The sequence below is a fragment of the Bufo gargarizans genome, chromosome 9 (assembly GCF_014858855.1).
Source record: "Bufo gargarizans isolate SCDJY-AF-19 chromosome 9, ASM1485885v1, whole genome shotgun sequence".
NCBI lineage: Eukaryota > Metazoa > Chordata > Amphibia > Anura > Bufonidae > Bufo > Bufo gargarizans.
Genome location: NC_058088.1, coordinates 181,164,973 through 181,177,012, shown reverse-complemented (window position 1 = coordinate 181,177,012; position 12,040 = coordinate 181,164,973). Strand labels below are relative to the sequence as shown.

At 45.9% G+C, this 12,040-nt stretch overlaps 1 protein-coding gene across 1 annotated transcript in view; it reads right to left on the bottom strand.

The window, feature by feature from the left end:
- Positions 1 to 4,472: 4,472 nt before the first annotated feature.
- The window catches only part of CCDC187 (coiled-coil domain containing 187), a 39,003-nt gene continuing 31,435 nt past the window's right edge, over positions 4,473 to 12,040 (bottom strand). The window contains exons 18-21 of the mRNA XM_044268724.1: positions 10,958 to 11,040; positions 7,367 to 7,446; positions 6,540 to 6,728; positions 4,473 to 4,557 (exon numbers count right to left, since the gene is read on the bottom strand). Of these exons, the coding sequence (XP_044124659.1) occupies positions 6,627 to 6,728; positions 7,367 to 7,446; positions 10,958 to 11,040 (265 nt within the window). The 3' untranslated portion in view covers positions 4,473 to 4,557; positions 6,540 to 6,626. The remainder of the gene's footprint in view (positions 4,558 to 6,539; positions 6,729 to 7,366; positions 7,447 to 10,957; positions 11,041 to 12,040) is intronic.

The following is a 12,040-nucleotide window of genomic DNA, read 5'->3' as shown; positions in this document are numbered from 1 at the left end:
CAGAACGTTGTCTTGCACTCAGGAAGACCACCTAAGATGGGCGTCTGTCCAGACCAATGACAACACAATGGAGGAGGCTTACCAACCTAGTGTAAGGTGTAGGGTGCCTCTATTCTTATGAATATATATTGTGCCATTCAAGTTGCAATGAAGATCCAGAGGGGTGTTACCATTTGGGGGTTGTCTCTGCACAATCTGACAATATCCAATCAGTGCTGCTAGTGTCAGACTGTACAGGGACACCACACCCCTAACTGCATTTTCATTGCACACTGCTAGTAACTTATTCATAACTTCTGGTGACTCCCATCTGGACCGTCAGTGCAAACTGCTAGTAATGCATTCATAACTTCTAGTAGGAATAATAAAGGAATGGCACATCATAGAGTCACAAGAACAGATGCTCCAGAATTGATATTACATGGGGGATGCAGGTATAGACTAAAATAGACATGTCAGGAGAGGGGACAGGTCCTTTTTAAAGGGCTTGTCCAGCATCAGACACAATCCCAAATCCTCCAAAAACTGCGTCACACCTGTCCACAGGTCGTGCATGGTAATACAGCTCAGACACATTCATTTCAATGGAGCTGAACTGCAATATCCAGTGCTGTTTCCGAATAACCTCTCATTTTAGAACATACCCTGTTTCCATTCACTGCCTGCAAGCACAGATCTTGCAAAAGTGGAATTAAAACGCTTACGGTTTTCGGAAATCTTTTCTGCTCACACAGCTGCTGTAGGTAAGGGCGCACAGCCTGGGGTCAGGGACAGGACTGAGCTTTGTCCTGCTGACATGTTCGGATTGGATGCATTGTGGCGCCCCCTGCAGCAGCTGTGTGATCACCACAAGGTCAGGACGGGCGCTCACAGGCAATATCATTTAGATAGGAAAAAACGCTGAGCTTTCTATGTGCATACCTGAAGTGTCACCCGCAATTTCTGCTGGATTTGGACCGCAGACCGCTGTATCCTCAGGATCTCCCTCTGCTGCCTGAGCAACAGCTTCCTCTCCTGGTGGGCCGCCTTGTAGATATTGTGCAAGTGCCTAATTTCTGCCTGGAGAGAAGGATTGGCTTATAGATGAGCACTGATTCAGAGCGACACTAATGTGCGTCCTCTAATTAGCCACTGTTTTATTGTCCATGGCCACGTGACCGCAGAAGCTGCCACGCCATCCCTAGGGATGTCACTGCTGCAGTTAGAGACTGGCTGCTGAGGTCACAAAGCCGTAGATGACACATCGCCCTGTAACACTAAATAGGACGAGTAGCTGTAGGGCTTAAAAATCCCTTTAATCCCCTTAAGTACCAGGCCCATTTTTGGATTTGCATTTTCGTTTTTTGTTCCTCCCCACTTTTAAATAGGCGTAACTTTTTTTAAAAATTTGCAGGATAAGTTGAATTTTTTTTAAGGGCACCATTTAATTTACCATGTCTGTTATTAGAAAACGGGGGAAAAAAAAAAATTCTTTGTGGGGTTAAATTAAAAAACAAAAAACCAAAACACAATTCTGAAAAGGTTTTTGAAGTTTTGATATCACGGTGTTCACTGCCATAACTTTTTTATATTTCCATCCACATTTTTTGGGTCACGAACTGTAATTTTTGACACATGACCGCAATGGCTCTTTCAGTGTTTTGCGGTCTGTTTTTCACGGATCCGTTGTTCCGGTTTCTGTTTGCGTTCCGTTTTTCTGTATGGCATATACAGTATACAGTAATTACATAGAAAAAATTGGGCTGGGCATAAAATTTTCAATAGATGGTTCTGCAAAAACAGAACGGATACGGAAGACATACGGATGCATTCCGTATGTGTTCAGTTTTTTTTGGCGGACCCAATGACTTGAATGGAGCCACGGAACGTGATTTGCGGGCAATAATAGGACATGTTCTATCTTTCGACGGAACGGAAAAACGAAAATGGAATGCATACGGAGTACCTTCAGTTTTTTTTGCGGAACCATTGAAATGAATGGTTACGTATACGGACCGTATACGGAACGCAAAATACGGCCCGTAAACGGCCTAAGGCCTATTGCACATGACCATATGGCTTTTTCAGTATTTTGTGGTCCGCAAAGAACACGGATGACGTCCGTGTGCATTCCGTTTTTTGCGGAACGGAACAGCTGGCTCCTGATAGAACAGTACTATCCTTGTCCATTATGCAAACAATAATAGGACATGTTCTATCTTTGAACGGAACGGAAAAACGGAAATGGAAGGCATACGGAGTACCTTCCGTTTTTTTGGGCGGATCCATTTAAATAAATGGTTCCATATACAGAACGCAAAAAAACTGAAAAAAAAGAGGCCTGAAACAGATGTATTAGGGCAGGCATGCTCAACCTGCGGCCCTCCAGCTGTTGCAAAACTACAACTCCCAGCATGCCCTAATAGCTGTAGGCTGTCCAGGCATGCTGGGAGTTGTAGTTTGGCAACAGCTGGAGGGCCGCAGGTTGGGCATGGTGAACAGGATTTTCACATGCTCCCTGCTGCGCTGTGCACAAAGCAGGGAGGGTGCCATGGCTGCCACGGAAGGTTTCACAAGCGTCCTAAGGGCGCATTCACACGACTGCGCCGTGTTTTGTGGTCCGCAAATCGCAAAACACGGATGACGCCCATGTGCGTTCCGCAATTTGCGGAACAGAACGGGCGGCCCACTATAGAAATGCCTACTTTTATCCAAGATTGAGGACAAGAATAGGACCTGCTCTATATTTTTTGCAAGCCGCGGAACGGAAGAACGGATGTGGACAGCAGGGGGTGTACTGTCCGCATCTTTTGCGGCCCCGTTGAAATGAATTAATTAATCGACTTTTGCGGAACGGATGCGGACTCATTTATACGGTCGTCTGAATGAGCCCTAACGCCACAGATGCCGCGATCAGCGTTGATTGCGGCACCTGAGGAGTTAAATCACGGGGTTCGGCGGGATCGCTGTTCCCCGTCATTGTGGCCGGGTGCCTGCCTGTATGATACATCCGTCGTGTATGGAGTGGGCTCACAGCAGCATGCCCGCTCCATATATTCCCTCAACCACTGTGACGTACCGGTATGGTTGAAGGGGTTAAAGGGCTTGTCCAGGATCAATATCAATAGTGAAATACTTGACAATCCCTTTAAAGGGGTCATTTATCACTGAAGACCCCACGGTGCGGCCGGACCCATGATGGAAATCATATCAGATCCCTGCCGCTGGGTCCCGGCTCTGCCATGGCTCCTGGGTCTCTCCAGTCAGCATCCAATGATTGGCCACAGTGGTGACACCTGCATCATGTCATTGGGTCATGTGACACATCACCGCAGCGGCCACTCATTGGCTTCAGCGGCCATGGGACTCGCATCAAACCAGATGTTAACTTGGGGAGACCCCAGACCTGCGGCGCCTGAGGAGGAGAGAAAGAGCCAGAAACCAGGAGAGGGGATCAGGTAGGACTACATTCACATGACAGCGAAAAAAATGGCCATAAAAAAAACGCAATTTTCACCCATTTTTGCATCCATTTTCTGGTTGTCTGGCCCCTTTTAATGGCATTTTTGCATCCATTTTTAACGCCTGTTTTTTTTAAATTAAATCTCAACCCCTGCAGTATACATAATGTGCCCTGGGGCGGCCCCTAGCATTAATAATGTGCAGGGGAGTTTTTTATGCCAAAAAAGTAAATAATAAAATTACTCACGTCATGCACTTGCACGTGCAGAGGCAGGCTGCTCTCGAGTGATGACATCACCATGCCCTCCCAGCATAATGGTGACATCATCACGCTGGGACCGCAGGTCCTTCAGCATAAAGAGAGGAGCGTCTGCTTCTGCGGGTGCAAGTGGATGAGATGAGTAATTTTTTTAAAAAATGTACCCCCTAAAAGGCCATTAGGGTGCGCTAAACGGTCCCATTGATTAGCGCATATGTCCTATACTTTTTATGGCCGCTATTCAATGGACGTAAAAAACAGGCATGTAAATAGCCCCCATAGACTGTAGCCTAAGTATGGTTCCCACCGCGGGTCCAGCCACACTGGAGGTGGTGGTGGTGGTGGTGGTGGGGGTCTGCACAAAGGGTCCCCTAAGGATGAAACAACCCCTGATTTCAGGGAGGATGGCTGTATTAAGCTCATTTTCTCTACACGTGCGGATCCTACGGACGGAGCTGTGTGACAAATGGCCGCATTCCCAGCTCCTCGCAAGGACACAGCGATAAGATTAGGGAGTGGAAACTCTGCTCTACAAGTCCAGGTCACTTGCGTCAAGTCAGACATTTGGGGTCATGTCAAAAACAAGTGCATGAAGGAAAGGATAAGATCCAGACAAAGCATCGTTTTGGTCTCCAGATGCTGCGAAATGACAGCTCTCAGCATGCCCCGGCATGCTGAGAGTTGTAGTCTTGCGACAGCTGGACGGCCACAGGCTGGAGACCTCCATACTAGTAGGAGGTCAGGTACACCTTAGTGGGTTTCCTGTTACCTGCTCTTGCTTCAGGCTCCTCTGGGTTTCATGCTCCTGTCTCTGGAGTTCTTCCAATTTACTCGGCTCGTTCTTCGTTTCCCAGTATCTGAAGCAACCAAGAAATCACGTCAGGAGACGCCGTATGTGTGGGCGCCACACGTATCGGGGAAATGGGTGTCAGCTGAGCTACAAGCAGAAGAGAGACCACCGTGCCCCTACCGACAGAGGCTTCTCCTTCCACTTGTGGCCATCCGTGGCCTGTGCAAAAGGAAAATGGGACTTTTGTTTTCCCAATAGCTGGGGTCAGACACTTGTCTATAATGGAAAGCTATGGAATGTCCTAATAATTCTGATCATGTGTTACATTGTATCGGTGCAGGTAACATGCATCAGATCGGATTCCGGTCTGTTTAGCTCACAGAGGATTGTCTGGTCTCATTATAATGGTAGGACTACTAGTTTTCTAGTTTGGGTGTAAAAACATGAGTATTTCCATTCACTGGCAGCAAACAAAGATCTTGAAAATGGTGAGGGGGATTGAAACATGTATTAGAATAAGGGGTCATGCACACGTATTTTTTTTTTTGTCTGTGTTCGTTCCATTTTTTTTAGTTTTATTTTTTCGGCCCATATACAGAACGATTCATTTCAATGGGGCCGAAAAAACCCCCCCGGATATGTCCGCAAATCCGTTCCTCAAAAAACCAGAACATGTCCTTTTGTTGTCCGTTTTCCGGATAAGGACAGGCATTGTTACAATGGATCCGCAAACGGATGTAACACAGACGTCACATGGATGTCAGCATTTATTTTGGGGCGGATCCTGTGATTTGCGGACCGCAAAATACATACTGTGGTGTGCATGAACCCTTATCTTGAATCTTGCCTTGAGAACTGCAATGCCGTGCAAAGATGATGTGATGGCTGGTAGCTAGGGGCAGACTGTTAGCGATTCCGGGCCCCCGGGGGAGTTTTCCCTTTATACTTCTTTCGTTCTTTAACAGGTCCCACACTTTTGTCTTTAGCCATAGACCCTTAGACGCCACCGAAATTGTCATTCCGCCCCTGTGTAGACTGTCTGCAGTGCACAAGATATCAAGTGCGACAGTGCAGTAAAATGTGTGGTTTACAGCCAACTTAGAACAGTTGTGGCCTAAGAAAAGCAGAGCTGTGTCTGTCTCGTCTAGTTCCACACTGGATAAGAACAGGAGATTACTTAGAACTGAATAAGATGCCATCCAGTAATACAGAACTGGATGAGTTACCGAGAGTAACCTAGTATTGAATAAGACACCTAATGGAACATAGAACTGGATGAGACACATTGAGTAACCAAGAACTGAATAAGACAACTAGAGTAATCTAGAACTGAATAAGACAACCAGAGTAATAAAGAACTGTATGAAACACATAGAGCAACCTAGAACTGAATAAGACACCTAGAGTAACCTAGGACTCAATAAGACAACTAGAGTAATACAGAACTGTATGAAACACCTAGAGTAACCTAGAACTGAATAAGACACCTAGAGTAACCTAAAAATGAATAAGACACCTGGAGTAACCTAGAACTGGATGAGACACCTAGTATAACCTAGAACTGAATAAGACACCCAGAGTAATCTAGAACTGTATGAAACACATAGAGTAACCTAGAACTGGATGAGACACCTAGTATAACCTAGAACTGAATAAGACACCCAGAGTAATCTAGAACTGCATGAAACACATAGAGTAACCTAGAACTGAATAAGACACCTAGAGTAACCTAAAAATGAATAAGACACCTGGAGTAACCTAGAACTGGATGAGACACCTATAGTAGCCTTTAACTGGATGAGACACCTACAGTAGCCTAGAACTGAATAAGATACCTAGAGTAACGTACAATTGAATAAGACACCTAGAGTAATTTAGAACTGGATGAGACACCTTGTATAACCAAGAACTGAATAAAAAAAATAAAAACTAGAGTAATGTAGAATTAAATAAGACACCTAGAGTAATATAGAACTGGATGAGACAGTTAAGAGTAACCTAGAACATAGTCCTACTTAGCCTATGTGTGGCTAAGGAAAGCTTTCTCACATCTTCTGGTGATTTAGCAGGGCCAATTCTGCCTTGGTCTTCTCTTTAAGAGCTTCTTCCCGGAGCCGGAGGAGAGCGGTCTGGTGTCTAGCACGCAATTCCTCTTCTCGGAGATACTGCTGTGACATCTCCAGGGCTGAAACGCGTGAACATGTTCGGGGAACCGTAAAACTCGCCAACCTCACTCCACTGTAAATGAGATAAAACCTATGACTGAGCACTGTAGGTCATGATAGAGCCAAAATGTCATATATACACCCCAGATGTTACCTTGTCCTAAAGTGCATGGAAGAAATGTATGTGCCCCCCCCCCCCCCCTCACTCTCCCAGTAACCGACGCACCGGAGAGCACAGCTCAGTATGTGCGTGCAGAGGTCGCTGTTCCCTATAGAAACCCTTTATAAAAGCCGCTGCTTCAATAATAAAACAGCTAAATGATACTAACAATAGGCAAAACATTCAACATCGGATCCAGCATGAGAGAAGCTCCACCTGCTGGTCACCAGTGGAAATAGCAAGTGGAGGACTTTTTTTTTCTCTAAGCACAAGAATAACGGGAAAGCAAATGATCGTTGAAGGGGTCGACTCATCACTACAACCCCTATCAGGGCATATGGACATGATAGGGTGCAAGTGCTGGACCCTTCTTTACCGCTCAAAGCACAGACATGCTAACCAGGTCCATGCATTACATGGTCATCCATTCATTTAAATAGATGCAGGTAATGCCACATTTCACCTGTAGAGGCCGCTGCACTGCAAATGAGCAATCGGTGGCAAACTCTCAGCTCTGATGTTAAAGGGGTATTCTGTGACGGGATGATTACCTTGCTGGTGGAGTCTGTGGCCGGTTCTGTGTGATCCCAGGAATGCTCCAGGCTTATTGTTTCAGTAGGTGCAGCACTCGCTACATAAAGGAAGAAAGAATGGACAGATTAGGACTCCAGGGAGGCCTATGACACCCCTGTCCAGACATGGGTACAGGACTTTTGTTAGACGGGCCCCACAAGAAAAAAGATAGCTAAGTAGATCACAACGATCGGGGTGATCTGATAGTGTTTAATTCCCCTACAGCACCACCGCAGGGCAAATGAAGTATTACAAGGTGTTCATTTAAATCAAAATCAGTTGGATGTCTCTGTATTGCACATATGTTCCGTGTCCTCTAGACAGAGAAATATCTCGTTATCGACAGAGGTGCAGTACGACAATCTTACGAAATCTCACCAACCTGAGGGTCCTGGCATTTCTCACCAACCTGGGGGTCCTGGCATTTCTCACCAACCTGGGGTCCCGGCATTTCTCACCAACCTGGGGTCCTGGCATTTCTCACCAACCTGGGGTCCCGGCATTTCTCACCAACCTGGGGTCCTGGCATTTCTCACCAACCTGGGGTCCTGGCATTTTTCACCAACCTGGGGTCCCGGCATTTCTCACCAACCTGGGGTCCCGGCATTTCTCACCAACCTGGGGTCCCGGCATTTCTCACCAACCTGGGGTCCCGGCATTTCTCACCAACCTGGGGTCCCGGCATTTCTCACCAACCTGGGGTCCCGGCATTTCTCACCAACCTGGGGTCCCGGCATTTCTCACCAACCTGGGGTCCCGGCATTTCTCACCAACCTGGGGTCCCGGCATTTCTCACCAACCCGGGGTCCCGGCATTTCTCACCAACCTGGGGTCCCGGCATTTCTCACCAACCTGGGGTCCTGGCATTTCTCACCAACCTGGGGTCCTAGAATTTCTGAACCATAGGGTTCTCTCTCCATCTTATTCGCATGCCACATGGTCACAAGCCACCCAGGAAACTGTATAAAGAAACTCCCACTATTGGACAGTATATGATCCAGAAAGGGTCATATACAGATGCCTGGGTGGCACATGACAGTGCCGTGTAGTAGTAATGGGCAGAAAAAGCCAGACGGTGCACGGATACCTGTGTGATGGGTGACGTCTGTGATCTTGGACCAATGCTTGCAGATTGGAAAGGCTCTATAAAGAGATTTAACCCCTTAGGCACTGCGCAGAGATTTCTGCTACTGGAAACTGACACACTGATGTCAATGGTCCTCACATGGGAACCTGCGGTGATCGTGGACCACTGCTGATTTGCAGAATAAAAGAGCTCTATGGAGAAAGATTAAACTCCTTTCCACTGAGAAGAGACTTCTGTTACTGGGAATTGACGCAGCGATGTGCATGGCCCTCTGCTTCCAACCCAGTGTCAGGTTCTTAGCGACGGAAATCTCTGCGTGGTGCCAAAGGGTACAGAGCCCTATCCTTCTAGAGATCAGATACCGTCCCATATCACAGTTCAATGTCAGTAATGTATGCTGATTGCTGAGGGTCCAACGGTTGGACCCCCAGATACTTATCACCTATCCATGAGATCATAAAGTGGGACAGCCCCAGTAAGCCTAAGAATTGACAACTGGTTTCCTAAATCAGAAACGTGCTGAGATCAGTAGTCACTTCCCTTCACCTACACTTCTGTGCGCCTTAGGTCTCATTCACACGACCGTTGTTCGGGTCCGCATCCGAGCCGCAGTTTTTGCGGCTCGGGTGCAGACCCATTCACTTCAATGGAGCCGCAAAAGATGCGGACAGCACAGTGTGCTGTCCGCATCCGTTGCTCCGTTCCGTAGCCCCGGAAAAAAAATATAACATGTCCTATTCTGTGACCGGACTAACGCTGCCCGCGCTGCGCTCGTCTAATTCCCTATGTGCCGCCATTTTTTTCTCATCTCAAACGATCTGAAATCTCTGCTCCGTATATTATAAATTTGAATACATACTGGTAGTCAGTTTCCGTATAGTCAACATACTGGTGCCGTGCTCTGTAATTGGACTAACATTTCCCACGCCGCGCTCGCGTAATTCCATAGACTGCGAAACGCACATCGGGCTAACAAGTGGCCGGTTGCTGCCGCACTGTCCTTTTTCCCTTATGGTTCTGTATATTATTGCTATTTTGATTTAGGCACTTTGGGACACGATTCTTTATACTCATATGTATTTTACTAACCCGCTGGGGTCAGTTCGTGGAGGGCATCATGCCCTGTATACTTATCTGTCTCGTCTGCACCATTACACGTACGTCAGCCTGATGTTACATTCCCTGCGAGTTCAATGGTTCTTTGTCATAATTGGGCAGCAATATTACCAACTACTTCAGTTGGTTTTAATGGTTTAATATTGATTGCGATGGCCATTTTGTATATTATTTTTTATATGTACTAATAAAGATTGTTTTGTGATATATATTTTGTTTTTATCTTTTACATTACGTTACTTTATTACTATATTTCGTTTGTAGGTATTATGGATTTGTTTGGATATATGGTTCAGGTTATTTTGTGATATGGAGGTACAATTTTGGTGGGTGTTAATCCAAAATCTCTGCTCTGTATACTATATGTATATACTTGAACGCATCGTCTGTATCCATAATCACGGACATTGCCCGCGCTGCGCTTGTCTGATTCCATATGTGCAGCCATTTTTTCTCATCTCAAATGATCTGAAATCTGTGCTCCATATATTATAGGTATATATATATATATACACACACACTGTGTGCACACCCATGGTCTGCATCTGTATAGTGAACATACTGGTACCGTGCACTGTCCGTGACTGGACCGTCATTGCCCGCGCCGCGCTTGTCTAATTCCATGTGTGCAGCCATTTTTTCTCATCTCAAATGATCTGAAATCTGTGCTCCATATATTATAGGTATATATATATATATATATATATATATATATATGTATATATATATATATAAATACACACACTGTATGCACACCCATGGTCTGCATCCGTATAGTGAACATACTGGTACCGTGCACCGTCTGTGACTGGACCAACATTGCCCGCGCCGCGCTTGTCTAATTCCATATGTGCAGCCATTTTTTCTCATCTCAAATGATATGAAATCTGTGCTCCATATATTATAGGTATATATATATATATATATATATATATATATATATGTATATATATATATATAAATACACACACTGTATGCACACCCATGGTCTGCATCCGTATAGTGAACATACTGGTACTGTGCACTGTCCGTGACTGGACTGACATTGCCCGCGCCGTGCTTGTCTGATTCCATATGTGCAGCCATTTTTTCTCATTTTAAATGATCTGAAATCTGTGCTCCATATGTTATAGGTGTTAAATATATATATATATACACACACACACACACACACACACACTGTATGCACACCCATGGTCTGCATCCGTATAATGAACATACTGGTACCGTGCACCGTCCTGCGCCGCGCTCGGCTAATTCCATAAGTGCAGCCATTTTTCCGCACCTTAAACGATCTGAACTCTCTGCTCTGTATACTATACATATACACATATATTCATAGTCTGTATCCGTATCATCAACATACTGGTACCGTGCGAAGTGACCGGACTGACGTTGCCCGCGCCGCGCTGGTCAAATTCCATACATGCGCCCAATCCAGCTCCGAACCTGCAATAAAGCATAACGGGACGGGATATCAGGCTCTTGTGTTTTTAGCAGAAGGTCAGCCAGTCGCAAGGCGACTACTACAACCCCAGGGTGCTAGAAGAAAATGGGAGTAGTGAGTGATGCGGAGCAATCAGATTGGTAATGTCAAGCGCTTGATTTATCCCCGGCCGTTAAAGCTGGCAGTCTCCCTGTCTGGCTCCGAGTATTGATAAATCCTCCCCTCCGACTCCTTCCAATAGGAATAATACGAGTAATGCATTCCTGGTAGGACAGCATTAAGTCATGTTGTAATGTCATTGCTCTTGTTGATCCCTTTTCCTGAAGTGAATTTGGAGGCCGGGGAGGGCTGGGCCGGGGGAGCTGGATCCTCTCCAGGTAATTACTGGTAAAAGGTTGAACGTTCCTCTGCCCTGTTATCCAAATGGCATGTGTGTAATCAGCGAAAGCCCCCGCCAGCTTTGAACTTGTTCTTTAAAGATTATATAGGCCTGATTAGATTGTTTAGGGGGCTTTATTTCGGCACAATCTGATTACTTACACCCTCTGCGGCATTTTTAGAACCTTTTTTTCCATTTCTTAATTGGACCTAAAGACTTGTAAGGAGGGCCTGCCAAGCCTCCGAGCCTAATTCTCATGCAGTTTAGTTATTTCCGCAGTTAATGTTCCTCTATTTAGCAGGCGAACAGCTGGTTTGCACGGTATGGCGGTGTAGGGATTAGTGTTTTATGTATATGTTTGGCCCAGGCCGTCCCCTCTCCGTCCTTTGTTTGCTTATGTTGTGCTGCCTGTGGGGGCACCTGGGTCCCTTATGATGAGTGCAGGGGGCTCCTGGGCAGATTCTTGCCCTTTTGGTTAAATACTACACATCATAGAACCGTGTAAAGTGCCTAAATAACGCCACCATATAATGTGCACAAAGCTCAATTAATATTGTCCTACAGTGGGGAAATAACATTCCCATACAGTGCACAAACAACATTGTCTTACAGTGCCCAAATTT